Consider the following 18821-nt stretch of genomic DNA (forward strand, 5'->3'; position numbering starts at 1 on the left):
AAAGGATCTTTCCCCAGTGTGCAGTACTAGGCGGTGAATGAGCTGTGAGTTCAAACTAAAATCTTTACCGCATGCATTACCTGAACAGGGTTTTTCTCCAGTGTATGTCCTCTGATGTAGAACAGAGGTGATCTGACTGATGGCCTTGCTACAGTCCCTGTATCTGAAAGGCTTCTCTCCAGTGTGGGCTTGCTGGTGCTGAGCTGAAGCTAAAGCCTTTACCACATTCTTTGCACACATAGGACTGCTCTCCTGTTGTGGGTCCTCTCAGGGGTCACCCTGCATACCTGCATCTCCACCTTCAGACCCAGTTTCAGTGAAGTGCCTGAACAGAATGCATACGCATCTCCACCTTCAGACCCAGTTTCAGTGAAGTGCCTGAACAGAAATAGAGTTGAAGGCAAAAGCTTTGCCACGATCCCCACTCATTGGACTCTTCTCCAGTGTGGATTCTCCGTGTTGAGAAAAGGCTGAACCACAATTAAAACGTTTGCCATACGTATCACATTTATAGGAAATCTCTTCACCTGGAAATTGCAGATGTGTTACATGATAAAAACTGATTTTTTTTCTGATTTCTTATGTGGATGAAATCTATTTTCCATAGGAATTTTCTCGTTATTTACTCCCTTCTTTGCTGAATCGCTCTTATTTTTTTTTCATCCCATCCACTCTGAGATTTCCTGAATGCCTATCTTATCCTCTGATTCGTAAGTGACTTGAAAACTAGGTCTCTGAAAAGGTCTCTTAGATGTTCTCCTGAAACTAAGCCACAGGACTTGCTTTTCTCAGAAATGTCTTCTTTGAGGCCAAAAGCTCAAATTCAGCTCTGATTTCACAAGCTGACTAAAGAAATAATAAATGTAAATGTCTTAGCAATGTTAGAAAGGGGACAGGATCATCAAGGATATGACTATTTCCTGTAAATGCACAGCTTTTGTATATTTACAAATTGGTTTCATGGAGTATAGAGGATGAAAAAAGCCAAGGAAAACTCCTGGGAACAAAAAGGGGGTGGGGCTATGTCTGATCTTATGGTCAGAGATGCAAAGAACACAAGAAAATTATAGTTGGTCTGAAAGCGTAACATTGTTGATAACAGAAATCTCATAATGGGAATGGCCTGAGAAGACTAAAACAGAATGGGAAAGTGAAGAAGCTACTATGTTGGGCAAGCTGGGGGAGGGGGCAGTACAAATTGAATGTATTAATAAGGAGATTAACAATTAAGAAGAAAGAAAAGGGGAACCTGGCTGGCTTGGTCATAAGAACATATGACTCTTGATCTCGGGGTCATGAGTTTGAGCCCCATGTTGGGTATAGATATTACTTACATAAATAAAAAAAAAAACTTAAAAAAAATTTTTTTAAAGAAGAAAGAAAAAATTAAGATAAAATTAGGGGCGCCTGGGTGGCTCAGTCATTAAGTGGCTGCCTTCGGCTCAGGTCATGATCCCAGGGTCCTGGGATCGAGTTCCACATCGGGATCCCTGCTCAGTGGGAAGCCTGCTTCTCCCTCTCCCACTCCCCCTGCTTGTGTTCCCTCTCTCGCTGTCTCTCTCTCTGTCAGAAAATAAATAAAATCTTTAAAAAATAAAAAATAAAAAAAAAGATAAAATTAAATGATACTCCTATTATTTAATCAGATGTCAAACAAAAAAATCAAATAACTTGGCTATTCCAGGTTAAGGGTATATGAACAATGTGTAAACTCATTCATGCTATCAGGAAGCTTGCACATTATATGGAAACATAAGTAACATACAAAATTAGAGAAAACTACATTGGGCCAGGAGAACACAGGTCGAACCTGCCAGATATGCTAATTAATGGTCATTGTAAGGTAGCAACATTTTGCCATCACGGTTTAGCTCTAGGACAGACATAACAAAATACCACGGACTGGGTGATGCAACACAAATTTATTTTCTTACAGTTCTGGAGGCCAGAAGTCCAAGACCAGGGTGCCAGCAGGTTGGATTCCTCTGAGGACCCTTCTTGGCTTGTCGATGGCCATCCTCTTGTTGCCTCTTCACATGGTTGTCCCTCTGTGCATGTGCACTCCTGGTATCTGTGTCTTAATCTCCTCTTCTTATAAGGACACCCATCAGATTTGATTAGTGCCCACTCTAACAACCTCATTTTAACTTAATTATCTATTTAAAGACCCCATCTCCAAATATAGTCACATTCTGAGGTACTGGGGGGTTAGGGCTTCAACAGAGAAATTTGGGGAGGACACAAATCAGCCCCCCTCCCACACTCTGAAGCCACCCTACTCTTAAGCAATGCTGCCCCACTCTCTTCCTATTTACACACTCCAAGCATGTTCTCTCCTGCCTCAGGCCCTTTGTATATGCCATTCCCTCTGTCTGAAATGCTATGCTCCTAAGTATCAGTGCATCTTGATCCCTATTTTATTCTGGTCTCTTTGTTCAAATGTCCCCTCACTGGAGTCTGTCCCTGATCACTCTATCTATCCCTTTCTACACCCTTTCCCTGTTTTATTGTCCTTCATAGCATTTGCCATTGCTGGGCATAAAAATTTATATATTGTGGGGTTCATCCTGTGTTTAAAATGTACTTGGGATTTTAAAAAATCAGGTATGGTAAGATGACAGGCAAGGAGATAACTATATTTGAAAGAAGAATTTATTACTTATAATTCCTGAAAAGATGGGGGCATGCCACACCACATAGGGCTACATAGGGAAGCACCAGGGTCAGTCAGGAGAAAGAGGAGGGAGAGTCATAGGCAAAAAGCCTTTATTACTATAGTGGTAGGAAGCTGTCAGGTGGGTGTGGTCTACTGGGCAGGAAGCAAAACACAGATGTTGGGGTCTGTAGTTGGGGCATTTGTAATATAATTTCTGCACACCCACGAAAGCGAGACAACAGGGGAGATGTGAACAACTCTGGCCATTAGTTTGGTCTTGTGATCAATGGATGCCAAACATCAATTACACAACCTATAAATATTGGTTAAAATACTCCCACAGGTTTGGTGTTATGCCAGTATATTCAAACATCAGCTAATAGCATAGTAGGATAGAATAAGGGAATGAGTTTCCATAACTAGTTCATGCCTGCACTTCAAGTCCAGTTGATCCTTAAACAACAGGGCTTTGAACTGCATGGAGCCACTTATACGTGGATTTTTTTTGATAAATACAATACAGTACTGTAAATGTATTTTCTCTTCCTTGTGATTTTCTTAGTGACATTTTCCTTTCTCTAGCTTACTTTGTTGTAAGAATATTGCACAGAATATGTATAACATACTAAATATGTGTTAAGAGACTAGTGATGTTATCAGTAAGGCTTCTGGTAAACAGTAGGCTCTTAGTAACTAAGTTTTGGGAGAGTCAAAAGTTATACCCGGTTTTTGACTGCAGGGACCAGTGCCCTCAACCCCTGCATTGTTCACGGGCTAACCGTATTTCCATGTCCTAAGGGTAATTCTTGCTGCCACCACCCAGCTCCCAGGATTCATCCTGTCCTCTCAGGCCAGGTGTGTACCTCTTCTCCTATCTTTCTTATCTTTTTTTTTTGAAAGATTTTTTATTTATTTATTTGAGAGAGAGAGAATGAGAGAGAGCACATGAGAGGGGGGAGGGTCAGAGGGAGAAGCAGACTCCCCGCCAAGCAGGGAGCCCGATGCGGGACTCGATCCCGGGACTCCAGGATCATGACCTGAGCCAAAGGCAGTCGCTTAACCAACTGAGCCACCCAGGCGCCCCCTATTTTTCTTATCTTATCTGAGACCTCTCAGAGGTCACCCTGCTGGTAAATACAGATGGATGGATCTTTACTTTCAGACTCAGTTTCAGTGAAGTGCCTGCATTGGTTTATCTCAAAACTCCAGTGGACAGAACTGCGAAGAAACCAAAGCTCACCTGAGGCCAAGCGATTAGGGACATACCTGTCATCTTCTAGCTTCTTTAATTCCTCTTATGGAGAAAAGCTTTCAGGAGCTTAAGGCACAGAGAGATACCTCAGCAAGATGGGACTGACCACAACTCCTTGTATAGAACTTCTACCCCAGGTCCTGCTTTAATATTTAACATTGTTTACATTGGGCGGCATGATTCTCTGCTCACAAGAGGAATATAACAGGCACAGATCAAAATGCTGAGACAAAGCGGACATCATTCTAGGAAGGAGCCTGAGAAAACTATAGGTTCCAGGAATCCAGATCGATAATCACAGGATCACAGGAAAGAAGCCAGGAGAGGAGATGGGGAGGGGAGTGGTCTATGGATAGAGGATTTATACACCAAAAAGAAACATGGAGCCCCAAACTGTGAATAAAGTTCCCTAGAATCCCCATACCAGAGATTGGAAAATGTTTACTACATATGCACACAAACACTGGAAGACCTTGAAAAAGTCCTTGACTCTCAACCTCTGCTTTTTTGCTGTATAGAAATAAGACAGTTGGATTAGGCAACTTCAAAATTCCTTTTCAGCAATAAAAGCCAATGATTCAAATGAACTAAATCAAAACAAGACTTGGAAATAGTTTACCAATAAGATTTTGATGACTCCCTAATACTATTTTTTTCTAAGACATATAGATTGATTTTAAGATGCTTCATTAATTGTATAGCTCTGGCAAGAGTGGGGAGAAGGTAAGTTGGAAAAAAACTGAATAGCAGCCATGTTAAAATTACATACCAAGTAGGGTGCCTGGGTGGCTCAGTCGGTTAGGCGACTGCCTTCAGCTCGGGTCATGATCCCTGGGTCCTGGGATCGAGCCCCGCATCGGGCTCCCTGCTCAGCGGGGAGCCTGCTTCTCACTCTCCCCGCTTGTGTTCCCTCTCTCGCTCTCTCTCTCTCTCTCTCTATGTCAATTAAAGAAATAAACAAAAATCTTAAAAAAAAATTACATACCAAGTTATAAGGCATATCCCAAATATTATAGTGTTATATTTATAAACTATTTCCAAATCCCACTCTGTGTCAGCTACTTAGTTCATCATTGGAAAACAGTACGTTGATTCTGCAAGGTATACCCATTAAGGACAATGCCTGTAACACAGCAGGTACCACTGGTTAGACCAGAGATTCCATACATACCAAAACTATATGTGCTGGTAGATCTTTACACTTTAACTGGTCTGGTTTGAGACAAAATGGTTGCTATCATTATACCCAGTTCTCTCTCTGCTCACACATCATGCATGAATAGACAAGACAAATCCCACAACCCAATCTCAGTTCTGTTTTCCCACATCTATGGCATTCTGATGCTACAGCCCTTCAGGAAGGTAAAGGAAGCCAGGCATGTGGGTCATGGGAAAAGTTGTCAGATGATACTAGATACCCCATCTTTGTGAGTATAAAGACTTTAATAAGGACAGAGTAGTCAAAAGCATAAATTGAAGGGCATAAAAGAAAAGACAATGTAAATCTTCACAGGTAAAGCTAATCTCAAAGAAGGTTTCTATCCAATATTATCACAAGTAGTGATTCCTTGCAAATTGAGTAATTAGGTACTCCTTGGACATGGGTGTTCTATTTCTCTTAAATCAAGGTGTTGTTGGATCTTTGTACCTATTCGTCCAATATAGGAGGTATTTCATACAGATTGGGACTTCAAACAAGAAGCCTTCAAAAAGGTCAGATCAAGTAATGGGCTGTTGAAAACATATGCTTCAAAAATATCAAAGCCCTATGTAAGTGATCTGAAATGTTGCAGACCTAGAGGTTCCCTTAAATAACCCAAAACATTTTCTAGAATCTGATGTCAGCCGTAAAAAAAATCTCAAACATTGATATGAGGACCAAATAAGTCTTTTGCAACCCAAGTTACTTCATGAACAGAGACTGATGGTAAACCCCAGTCAAGTCTGATCCTCAGAATTTTGATGTTATGACACAAGGTTAAAGAGGATGCAATGAAAAGGGTGAACAGACAGACGTGAAAAATAAGAATTCTTTACCGTCATCCCAATAATTTGGAAGCAAGTGCCATCTTGGAGTAAAACTCCCAAACTGCAATGTACTAGACCCTTTGGCTGTTCCATGGACAGTTGAAGGCTTCCGGTCTGGGCTAAAAGCCATGCCTATCGAGTTAAGTGTTTACAAACCATTTTCTAGGTCCACCTGAAGAAGAAGGGGGTTCTGGGGTTGGGCATCCTAAGAGCAAAGGGTTGGGTGTTCCTAGGGCCCAGAAGCAAGTGAGGAGAGAGGGGAGAACGTGTCCACCGCGGCCAGACTGGCCCAGAAGGCGGATGGTGATATCCTTGTGGGGCTGTTGGTATCGCTCCCTGTCTTGCAGCCTTACGGGAAAATAGACGAGAGTGGTGTGGGGTGGGGGAAGGGGAGGAAGTCTGGCCAGCACTCCAGGCCGGGCTACACCTGCTCTAGGCGCGACCAAAGCGACTACCGGAGTAGGGCTCTGGACCTCTGGACCTGGCTCTGTCCGCGGTCCTTCCAGTCTTTCCAGGGCCACACCGGACCCGCTCACCGTGGGCTCCACTCGGCCCCTGCAGATTTTCTCTCGACATAAGTTGTGATCAGCAACAGTCAATACTCAAACGGTACCCTCACCCTTCAAAACAAACAACTCCCCCCCACCCCACCCCAAAGAAAAACACGCTGTGCCCGAAGTGCATTGTCACCATGACCTGCCGGCGCATAGCCTCCCTCGGGTTCTCTCTTAAGGAACCGTGGAGACCCCACACTTCAGTGGTTCCTCCTTCAGATCCCGGGAGACTAACAGGAGAAAAAGACAGCGGGTGCTGTCTGCTCCTCCCGTCTTCCCACCTGTCTCCCAGTTCTGATTCGAGGAACCCAGACCCGGGTGTTTCTCTGACTTCCCTAGAGAGGCGGCAGCAGTTTAGAACAAGAGTAAGAGGTGGGGCTATGCGTTCTATTGGATACCGGGTGGAGGGGCGGGGCCCACCTAGGCCAATGAGCAGCGGGGCCCACATGCTGAGCCCACCCCCAGCCCCCATCAGGTCCAGTTCCTTTCCAACCAATTTCCTTCTGCGCCTAGAAGAAAATTCATGGTCATGACAGGGGAATTTTAATGGGGCTGATGGGTCTGCCTAGGCAGTTAGCCCAATATTTCAGGATAATGATCAATATTTAAAATTCCATTTTAGTTCTATATTCTGCAAAGAGGAAATTGAAAATTAAGTATTATTTACAATGGCTTCTAAATACATATTTGAAGATAAATTGGCCAAAGGTGTGCCACACCTGTACAGAAAAACTACAAAATTAAAATACATAGATATACAGTGTTCGTGGATCAAAATCTTCTATATTTTTAAGATGTCAATTACTGCCTATTTGACCTATAGATTCAACCAAAATCCCCACAGGTGCTTTTGTAGAAATTGTCAAATTGCTTCTAAAAGGTATATGGAAATGCAAAGGAATGAGAAAAGCCAAAACAACCTTGGGGGAAAAAAATTGGAAGACTTACTCTGCCTGATTTCAAGTTATAAAACCAATGGTAATGAAGATGGTGTATTGGAATCAAAATAGACAAAGAAATCAATGAGTCCAGAGATAGACTCACATATTGAATTCTGACCCTGCAGTTCAATAGGGAAAAATAATCTGTTCAACAAGTGGTTCTAGAAAAATTGGATAGCTATATCCAAAAAATTAATCTTAACCCAGTCCTCACTCCATATACAAAAATTGCCTTGAAATGGATGATAGACTTAAATGTGAGAGTTAAAACCCTAAAACATGTAGAAGAAACAAACAAAAACAAAAACAAAACATGACCTTGGTTATGGCAAAGATTCCTTAAATGATACACACAAAAACACAAACTATAAATGAAAAAAAAAGACAAATTGGCTTTCATCTGTCCACAGGAATGCCTTTTTTCTAGTTTGCACAAAGGCACCATTTAGGCTGGTGGTGGCCATGGCTATATGCTTCTCAATTTAAATCCAAGAGTAAAGAGAGGGTATCTCCCCCTGAAACTATTTTCCAAAGTCCTGAGCTCCACTCTGTTTGGATCAACCCAGGTCACACCCATTAAATGTAGAAATGGAAATGGCATTACTCCAATTGATTTAAGCCAGTCAGGGTCCACCCTGCTAGCCAGTAGTGTAGTTAAACCATCCTATATGGCTGTGAAATGTGAGCCTATTAAAAAGAGGAAAGGGGAGGATGGATGCCGGAGCAGCAACCAATCAAGTCCACTACATCACCTATTATCAATTGCAGGGAAGGAAAGTGCATCTATCAGCTATCGAGCACTACCAGAGATATTGTTAAGATACTTAATTTGGCCTCCTAACTTTGTAGTTTTAGTGTTTAAGCCACAGAACTAGGGTTTTGCCCCATCCTCCTAAGTCTCCATTAAAGCATTTCTATTTTAGCCTTGGCTCCAGAGAAACTTCTCCAAACCTATTCCCATTCCAGTCTTACTCATTCCAGTAAGTGGTCCGCTGTCTAATTCAGCTGCTGAAACCACAAACCAGGAAGCTGTCCCTAACTCCTGTTACTCCTGTATCCACTCTGTTAGCAGGTCACTGATTTTATTTCCAAACTATATCTTAAATACATTTTTTCTCCATCTCTATTACCACCACCCACTCCAAGTCATTACCATCTCCAACCTGGATTGTTAGCAAACTCCAACATGATCTCTTCTTTCACTTTCCTCCCTCTACAAACAATTGTCTACTTAGCAGGCAGCGATCATCCTAAAATGTGAATCAAACATGTCATTCCTCCACTGAATACCCTTTAATGGCTTTTTTTTTTTAAGATTTATTTATTTATTTATTTGAGAGAGAGAATGAGAGAGCGAGCATGAGAGGGGGAGGGTCAGAGGGAGAAGCAGACTCCCTGCGGAGCAGGGAGCCCGATGCGGGACTCGATCCTGGGACTCCAGGATCATGACCTGAGCCTAAGGCAGTCACTTAACCAACTGAGCCACCTAGGCGCCCCTGGCTTTTCACTTAGGTTGGAATTGAATGATCTGGTCCACCTGTGTCTACAAACCTAACTTGTGCCTCTCATACCCTTGATAATTATGTTACACCCCAAACCTTTTGGTTTCTTGAACATGCCAAACCCTTCACACATCAAGAGTCTGCAGAGCTGTTCCCTCTGCCTGCTGTTCTTCCCATTCTTGATACATGTGCCTTCTTCTCATTCTGAGATTTAACTTTAATGTTACCTCCTAGGATAGGCCTTCCCTGACCATTTATATAAAGAGGTTCCCTCTCCATCATTCCCTCTCTGTAGCATTCATTTCCTTCATTAACGCTTAGCAATTTTTAATCAATTACTTGTTTTTTTTGTTTGTTTGGTCTCTCTCACTAGATGAATGTTCCAGAAAGGCAGAAAGTAGGTCTGACTTACCATTGTTTAGCAGCACCTAGCATAGTGCTTTGCATACAAGCAGGTACTCAGTGATATTTGCTTAATAAACTTCCCCCAAATGCCTGTTCACATCACTCATTTCCATTTCTTGGGTCTGTTTACACTTGATCTTAGCCAAAAGGCCAAGAAGCGATCTTCTTGGGTCTGTTTAGTACAAAAGTTTCAATGCTTATTAGAGGTTACCCTAACTGGACTATGCTAAGCCAAGTGGCTTTAGGCTTCAGCAATCAGATAGTATGTTTGTAACTTTCAGGAAGCAGTTTAGTCCAAGCCAGTCTCTGGCTTCTCTTCCTTGCTCCTTAGTCAACAATTACATTACCTAGCTGGGAGCTTCTAAAGTGGAATGCCTAATTAGCAGAAAGGCAAACTGCTGAAAAATGGCTCTAAAGGTGAAGTCTGGAATGTGTTTCATCTGTTTTGGCCAGCACTCTTCTCTGAATAGAGCCTTTGTTTCTCTAACCCTTGAAGATGGTCAGTACCATTCTCTAATAATACAGCTTACTCTGGAATGTGGGCTATCATGATGATGAGAAGGGAAAGACTGGAAGGGGATCTGGGATAGTGGAACAATGAGAGGGGTTGTAGCTATACAAATTTTTATGAAAACAAAACAAAACAAAGCCTCCCACTTGCTTTACATTTTCCCAGTCCCAGAGTGCTATCTTCTAACACAAAAGGAATCAGGTCTCCCAAGACTGCACAATTCTGACTACCCTCCACTACTTTCCTTAAGTTACCTTGGTGACCTCAGGGTGGACACAACTTCAGAGGAAGAGAAAGTTCTGGAGTTGGCAATGTAACTGCATTGTCATCTACAGCAAATATGGTTTTCAGTGAGGTAGATTTATGAAAGCTGAGTACTTGTATATAGAAAGAATATATCCAGGAAGATACACAACCAGTAACAGTGGCTGTCTCTGAGAAGGTAGACTGGGAGATAGGAGTGACAAGGAGAATTTACTTTTCACTGAACACCTTTTTGAACTATTTCAACTTTTTTTCATCATGAGCATGTTACAACTAGTCAAAAATAAGTAAGTGTCAAAATTTGAAAAACATAAAAGAAATACAGTGTTGGTCCTCAAAGAGACATTTAGCTGGACTAACACAATAAGACATCAGAAAAATATAAGACAGCACATAGTTAAATAACAATTTGGATAGTACTGATTACAAGTAGAAGAGGAAGAGAGGTCTGTTTGGCTGAAGGAGCTGGGTATTAGACGAGAAAAGGAAATTTTTAGCCTAGGGAAACTTGAGCGAATAGAAATGAGCAGAAGCAGAAATGTGCACAAATAAAGAACAGTAGACTCTGGGGTCAGATAGACCTGTTTCCAATCTCAATTCTGTAACATATTAGCTAAGTGACCTTGAATGAGTTTTATAACTTCTTTCAACCTCAGATTTCTCATTTGTAAAATGAAGATGAGTACCTACCTCAATAGGATTAAGAAAAACTAAAGATTGTATGTAAAGTGATTAGCATAGTACCCAACAGAGTAGACGCTCAACTAAAAGTTGCCTAGCATGAACATGGTCGAACAGAAGGACCACTCTTGCTAGAGCACAGGGTATCTGTTCAGAAGGGGTAAGATAATACTGGCTATTAGAGTTATAACAAACTGTGGACAATCACCTTGTTTTGTCTCTGGGGTTCCTGTTGCATAAGAATTATAAGCAAGTACCACCATTGTGCATTCTCTAATGTTCAATGTGAGAGGTCTGACAATTACAGGGTTTCTCTCTGGCATGGCGCCTCTGGTGCTTAATCAGAACAGAATTCTGACTGAAGGCCTTCCCGCAGTCATTACACTGATAGGGTCTTTCCCCAGTATGGATTCTCTGATGTCGGATAAGGTGTGCCTTGCAGATGAAGCTTTTCCCACAGTCAGTACATTCATGGGGCTTCTCCCCCGTGTGGACTCTCTGGTGCTGAGCAAGATCGGAGTTCCACATAAAGCCTTTCCCACAGTCCTTGCATTCATAAGGCTTCTCCCCAGTGTGGATTCTCTGATGTCGAAGTAGGGCTGGGTTCCGAGTAAAGCTTTTCCCACATTCCTTACATGTATATGGTTTTTCCCCAGTGTGGATTCGCTGATGTTGTGTAAGGCTTGTGTTCTGACTAAAGCCCTTCCCACATTCCTTACATTCAAACGGTTTCTCTCCAGTATGTATTCTCTGGTGTCGAATCAGGTTTGACTTCCAAACAAAGGCTTTAGCACATTCTTGACACACGTAGGGTTTCACCCCCGTGTGAATTCTCTGATGTGCAATGCAATGTGATCTAAAACTGAAAGTCTTTCCACATTCCTTACATCCATAGACCTTCTCTCCATTATGAAGTCTCTGATGTTGGTCAAAGTCTTCATTTTGATCGAAACACTTGCCACATTCTTCACATATATAGAACACCTGCTCACTGAGAATTTTCTGATGTATAGCAAGGTGGGTATTCACATCAGCATTCTCTGAACTATCTTCTCCTGAGACCATCTCATCTTTGACAATCACTTCTATAATATCATTTGCAGTGTTCTCCATACTTCTCCCATTGGAATAGTCAGACCACCTCCCTAACCTGCTTTTTTCCTCCTCACAGGTTTTTCCAAACCAGAATTCCTGGGAGTCACACCACCAGGGTCTGCTTGATAACACCATGTGGTCCTTTGCCTCCTCAAAATGTTCCTCCTTCAGAATAAAATCTTTCTGACTCTTCAACACACCCTCTGAAAGAAGAAATCAAAGCTGCAAATGTCATCATTACCCATGACAGAGCAAGTAAGGTCACCAAGTGGTACTAATGTGTCCATTTCACTCCAAGTGTCACCCCGTGTCTCAGTGGCCCTGTTCTAGCTAAAAATGGCAAAACAGGGCTTATCACACAGAAAGCAACCGAAGTGTATGCCACAGAAAGGCAGAAACTACACAGAGTCTAGAGGGGCGCTCTCCAGAAATAGTTGAATTGAATCTAAGGGAGACAAGTCAGAATTTCTTCTACGTAGTCCGGTTTATAACATGAGAAGAAGAGGCCAGGGTTCAGGGCAGAGGACCTGTTCAGAAATAACGAATCCTTTGGGGTATACCTGGGGAACCTGAACTTGTCATACGCAGCGGGAAGCAACAAGGAGAATCTTCCTCATACCTGTCAACATTAAAAGGAAATGTGGTCTTCCCATTCAATCCAGTTACCAGGCCCACCATGAAAAGTGCTTCCCCTAACTATTTCAGGCAAAGACTGCCTCCTCTTTGTGTCCACAGTGCTCTATTCACACCTCTGTTACAGCATTGCACTTTGCTGTAATTATATATTTATGTCGAATGTACCTTGCAGGAGAAGGGCCATATATTACTTGCTTTCTGATCCCTAAAAACTAACAGAATGAATAAAATACAGCATTTCCTTTTAAAATTTTGGTTGACTGTAGCAGCCAGCAGGCCATCTGTTCGGTTAAAGCCTAAGACCCAAGACCCACCCGAATTAATCGATCATGTCCAAATGAAAGCTGAAGTTTAGAATTTAACTTTGCTCTTCATCAAATGGTTGACTTGGGGATTTTTAGAGGGATTTTTACTTAGAACATAAATGGTAAAATGGAATTTTAACAGTTTACAAAAGAAAGACAGCAGAAAATATGTGCCTGGGAGGAAAGTGCTCATTTCCCTCACTTACCAGTACAGCTTAGGCTTGGACCCTCTCCTCGAAGTTTCAGGTTCAATGGCTCTTCCACCTGCTCAAGATGGGAGATCCCAGCAGGCTTTAGAAATGGACATCCTGCCAGGGTCAAGATATAAATAAGGCTGGCTCAGTCGGAGTGGGGCCCATTAGGACAGGTGCAGAGATGAAAGTGGTAAGGGAGAATGAAGGTGGGTGGAAAGACTGGTACACAGGAGACCTGAAACTTGAGGAGAACAATATAAAGGACAGAAGACAGATGCAGGGAAGTTGAAATTCCATCAGTTCCCCAAAACATGAGAATGTATCCCTCATTTTTAAATGTCAAGGGGAAACAGGAAAGACTAAGTTCTCTTCTTCACCTCCCCTAGAAGGCAAAAGCCAGTTCACATGGAAAAGAATCAGGATGGGATGGAACTGCAAAGAGCTGTTCCTGAGGCTATGCTGGGAACCCACAGTCCTTTAGCTTCCTTCCTGTCTATCCACCTATCTATTGCCTTCTCTTTCTACAAAGGATCAACGATGGGTCTCTTTAAGGCATCCATTAGACATGGACTCACAGCTTCACTCAGCCATTTCCAGAAGTCACTTCTTATTCTAATGACAGACACCTCTAATTGCAAAGGTCCACTCTAATAAACTCTTCTTCAGACTTAGCTAAGATCTGTCTCTTTGTAACTCCCATCCAAAGCCTCCCAAGAAACAGAGCAATTCCTCATCCTCCAAATGACCACCTTTTATCTTGCTGAAGCCAAGGACTGTGTGTCTCCTGATATTCTCTTAAGACAAAAATGGACTTTGAATAGGGGCATGTACTCAAAGGAAGTTTGCTTCAGGCCAGGGAGCTAGGGTTTTACTCAAGGAATAACTTAGCTGTTGGCTTTCTGCCTAGAGTCAAATGGGAAATACCCTTGGGTGGTGGGAGTTTAAGCACTGAGATCCTGAGAGAAAGCAGAGGACACTGTAGTTGTCTCTCTATATCCAATCTACCACCACCACCAACCCCCACCCTCCTCTGCCGCCCCCACCATTTTGGAGTAGCCATGCCCTTTGGAAAGGAGGGATCCCAACTCCAGTTCCTAGTGTAGCCCTCACTGGTCTAAGCCAAGCAGGTTAACCTATCCCACTCACTACATGAGAGTTAGTTTCAGAAATCAGCAGTCCAGGCCAAGACAATCAGTGCATACTATTTCCCTGGCCACAGTGACTGGTTTAGAGTTGGCGTAAGACTTAAGATGGTACATGGCAAAGGCCTGAGGAAGGCCTGCCCTATTTCTCTCCCTAGGTATGAAGAAGATTGGTTACAACTACCAATCATCTTACAACCACAAGAGGAGCCAGACTGTAGACAAAGCCAGACTGTAGACAAAGCCAGCATACAAGGAGATAGAAAAGAGCAGAGACTGAAGCTCTGATCAAGCTGTACCTGCACCCTCCCTATGAACTTCCTACTTACACGAAACAGTAAATTCCTCTTTTTTGTTTAAGCTGGTTTGCACTGGGTTGTTAATTGTAACCACGATCATCCTAACATGGAAAGACTGCCAGACACAGCAAGGAACTGTGAGAATGGGGACATTGAGGACAAAGCTAAAGTTCCACTGTGCCCACAGAAGAACTCCTGTGGGAAGAAGATGGAATGGGGCCACGGAGGCAAAAAGGGGACACAGTTGTCACTAGGAAATTAGGAACAGGAAAGCCCTGTGTTGGGCCTAAAGGAATGCCAGGGCTTTGCCGACCAGAAACCCCTGAATTGGAACTATATGGCTCAGGGTTATTGAGATTTCTTGATTTCTAATGATAAAGATGGCCATGATACCCCAAAAGGGCAGTCAGAATCTTCTGCTGGAAGACTATAAGGAGGTGGGGAATGTAGAAAGGCCACCCCAGTGCGTCAACAGAAAAGTCAGGGAGTACAGATGAATGGTGGCCACGATAAGAACAGCGGAAATGGGTTAGAGGCAAAACCCGTGAATGAAGAGGAGCCAGGGTGAATAGTAAACAGACTCAAGAAGATGGAAAATCATGGGAGCACAGAAAAAGAAAAAGGAATCCCACTAGTGTCTATAGTACTAGGTTAAGAGAACACATACCTATTACATTTTAAAGATCAAGACAAGGGAACTGGTCAGATGACTGGCACCTGTCCTCACTCACCTGAGGAGATGCCCCTCGGGCCCCCTCCATCCAGAGCTCCCTGAGGAGCTTTGCACCAGGGTGCTTCCCCTCGCTCCAGCTGGGAAATCAGAGCCGGTTTGGGAAATGGAAATGCTGTTTAAGGGGAAGGAAATGGGATAGGCAGGTGAGTGGGGTGACAGAGAGCAATCCCAGGGTTCCTCCCAGGCTTTGTCTTTAGGGGCGGAGGGGAAAGAAGAGACTTAACTAGGGAGAGCAAGAAAAGGAAGTCCAGGGGAAGGCACAGGAGACACAGGGGAGCGGGGCCACGAGGTCAGGAATTAGAGTAAGAGGTGCTCAATAACAGTCTGAGTGAGCAAATGGATGATTCCATTCATTGAGAGATTAGGCTTTCTTGTTCTCTCCCTCTCTTAGAACTCTCAAGTTCAGACATCTGCATGAGGACGCTTGGTATTGGGTTCAATCTCCCAAACTGAGTGGGTGGGAAACTGAGGGCTTGGTGGGGCACCAGGAATCTGCTCTTTTCCTACTCTACCCATAGCATAGGGGTTGGGAGTTAGGCAGCTCTCACCCTGGGGCAAGAAAGTCTGATGTGAGGACCAAATTCCCACTTCCCAGCAACCACTGAGGCTGGGTCCTTATTAAGAATCCAAGGGCCTGAGGTTGCCACTCAGGTGGGGGTTATCAAAGATTCCTGAGCTTCTGAGGAAGAAGGAGTCAGGAAACTCTGAAGGGCAGAAGCAGAGTCCAAAAAGAAAGACCCTTACCCAGGGAAGCCACAGCCCCATAATTCTCCAGCATCACATCCCTGTACAGCACCCTCTGAGCGGGGGCCAGGCCGGTCCATTCGTTCTCAGAGAAGTAGACGGCCACATCCTCGAAGGTCACTGACTCCTGAAACAACATGTGTTTAAATGCCCCAGGACAATCTCAGACCCAGGCCTGGAGTATGGGGTAGACCAGGCACTAAGAGGTACTGGAGGGGATGCCAGTTGAGTTTCTGGATTCTGGAACTCTCTGCGGATTTGCACCCCCTACTTACAAAGATATAAGGGATCAGCCATCAATTTCTCACGTCTCTTCATCCCCTCATCTTTTTCATGAGTCTCTGCAAGTTTTCCCTTTTTCATCCTTATACCCAAAACCACTACCTGCGCTCTAGGTGCCCTCATTTCCCAACAGCGGGTGCTCCAGGCAGAGGTCACCAACCCTTGATAACAAGTGCAACTACCATCTGTTGAGCCTGTGCCAGGCACTTTACCTATATTACTTTGTGTATGCCTCACAGCCTCTGAGGAGGCGATTCGATTCATTTTATGGAAGAGAGTGAGGCTCAGAGATTCACTGCCCCCAAAGGTACAGAACGGAGACAGAATTCAGGGCAGTCGGCCTCTCCGGCTCTTCTTCACTGTGCCACACCGCCTTCTATCCTCACTCAGCAACCCCTGCTGCCCCGGGGTGAGGCTCTTTCTGTTCTCTCCCTCCGCCCTCACTGTCATCAGCCACAGAGGCAGCTAAGGGCACCCCAGCACACCCGGGCTGCTCTGGACGCTGTCCTCCAAAGGGCAGGTCCGAACTCTGACTTGACTCCCTGCACTCTGCCACTCCAGCACCCTCTCTCAAATGGCCCGCCCTACTCTTCCTTCCCCACTTGCCAGTTTTAATGTCCCCCTTTCCCGTATCTCTGGGAGCCCAAGCTTCTGCACCTTCTCTTACCTTCTTCCTTAAGAAACACCAACAGTGCTTCCGCAGAGCAATCAAGGCTTATCATCCCAGCTACTGTCTCATTCAGCTCTCAATCTCCATACTACGGAGAGGCTGATTCTGCTGCATTGCACATCGGTCCTTGCTTAGAAAATCCCCACAGCGACTTACGCAGCACCCTAGGGCTCAAAGACTTTGGCTGGCTCACCCTTGCCTGCCTCAAAACGTCCAAATCCTCTGCACCGGGGACAATTCCATTGACTATTCAGAGACCCAGCTTACCGGCCAAGGATCATCTCCTGCACCACCACCCTCATCCCCTATCCTGTCACCATCCTCTTAGGAACCCAAATCCTTTCCTTGCCCAAATCTGTGTCCTTGCACCTGCAGCTCCCCCTGCCTGGAGATGCAGTTCCTCCCTCCTGCGCCGGCAAACTCAGATTCATCTCAAGACCCACCTCAAACATAACCAGCACTGTAAAAACCAGTGACACGGAAATGCTGGACATTCGTCGCGGCGCACAGCGCTCCGTGAACACCTCCGCCCCAGCGCTCGGCTCAAGCCTGTGCAGCTGCGCGTGTGTTTCCCCTGCCGGCGCAAGTCTGGGGGGATGTCGGATCCATTCCGCTCCCTGCCTCTTCCTCCGGCCCCTCCACTCTGGGCTGCACCCCGATTTCCCGGTCGCCGCACTGCCCCCTCCGCCCCTCCTGTGGGCCTAGAGCCCGGGGCAGAGCCGAGGCAGCTCCGCGGCGCCGGCCCCGCACTCACCGGGCGCGCCCGGGCCGGCGCGGGCTGTCCCGGTAGCAGCTCGAGTGCAGGGCCGAAGGCGGCCCCGCTCGCCAGGGCCGTAGCCGCCATGGCCCGGGCCGCCCTCCCGGGAAGCGAGCGCGCGCCGGGCCCGACCGGGGGCTGCCCGGGGTCGGGGAGGGACGCTCCGGCCCGGGGCGCGTCTGCTACCGCGGCCCCTCGCCCGGGAGCCGGCCGCGCGAGTCCCGGACTCCGCGCCCCGCGCCAGCTCCCCACGCTTGGCGCGAGCCAGAGCTCCGCATCGGAGAGGTGGAGGCGGCCGCACTCCCGCCACTCCGGCTTCTCTAGGACGGCGGAGGGCGCCACGTCTCTGTGGTCCTCCCTTCTTGGCCGGCGAAGAAACAGGGAGCCGAGAGCGCGTCCCGCTCTCCCAGACACACCAACCGCCTCGGGGCGCCGCTGTGGGAATGCGGGGGAGCGGGCTGTTGGGGCGAAGGCTTCCTCTGGGAATCCTCTCCCAGCCCTCTTCTTCCCACTGACCGCCCCTCTCTGCCGCACTGCACTCGTAGGACGGATGCTGGTCTGAAACAGCGCACACTTCTCTTGACATGCCTGTTCATAGATCTCCATCCCTTTCCTGGGCTCTGCATTCCCGGAGGGCAGCTACTGGCCTTGATCATCTTTGTGCCTCTAATATCCACCCAACGTCTAGCACCTCTTATGGCCCGGTTTCTTTAAGTGCCAAGACTTACTTGTTGAATAAAGGAAGGAAGGAATGTTGAACTAGATTTTCAGTTGAAGAAAGTAAGGCTCAGAGAGAGGAAATGGCTTATCTCACATCACACAGCATGCCGGGAAGCTAAACCTTTAAACGAAATTGTGGAAATAAAAGTAGACCACCAAAATGAGAACAAGCAAAGGCTATTTATTTAGAGCTTGCTAGAAGCAAGGGAGACAACCACCATCACTTGCATTTGGCAGAGACTCTAAGTCGGGCAGAGGAGTGGGAAAGCTTTATAGTTAAAAAAAAGAAAAAAGTGGGGGTGCGGAGACTTCACATATGCTCTGTTTGGAGATTGTTGGCATGGGGGAGCTAACTAGAAGCAAGGCATCTTAGGTGAGTGGTTGGGGGAGGATATTAATCAAATTCTGGTTGGTTGGGGCTGACTGCTACAGGGTTTCTTTTGGCTTCCT

The 18821-nt window shown here is 45.3% G+C and overlaps 1 protein-coding gene across 4 annotated transcripts; it reads right to left on the reverse strand.

Moving 5' to 3' along the window:
• Positions 1-112: 112 nt before the first annotated feature.
• On the reverse strand, positions 113-18116 carry ZNF662 (zinc finger protein 662). Of its 4 annotated transcripts, none has more exons than XM_045903945.3 (5): positions 17649-18112; positions 15943-16069; positions 15197-15310; positions 13037-13138; positions 113-12092 (listed from the first exon to the last, which is right to left on the reverse strand). In XM_045903945.3, the coding sequence occupies exons 1-5, from the start codon at positions 17736-17738 to the stop codon at positions 11068-11070; spliced, it is 1458 nt and encodes a 485-aa protein (XP_045759901.1). In that variant the 5' UTR covers positions 17739-18112; the 3' UTR covers positions 113-11067. The 4 variants fall into 4 exon arrangements, with proteins under 4 accessions (XP_045759901.1, XP_045759902.1, XP_045759903.1 ...); XM_045903946.3 differs by lacking the exon at positions 17649-18112 and adding an exon at positions 17338-17624; XM_045903947.3 differs by lacking the exon at positions 13037-13138 and having other exon boundaries at positions 17649-18116.
• Between the last annotated feature and the right edge of the window lie 705 nt (positions 18117-18821).

This window comes from Mirounga angustirostris, unplaced genomic scaffold (assembly GCF_029215605.1).
Source record: "Mirounga angustirostris isolate CCGP_5_RB_7025 unplaced genomic scaffold, mMirAng1.0.hap1 SCAF_1, whole genome shotgun sequence".
NCBI lineage: Eukaryota > Metazoa > Chordata > Mammalia > Carnivora > Phocidae > Mirounga > Mirounga angustirostris.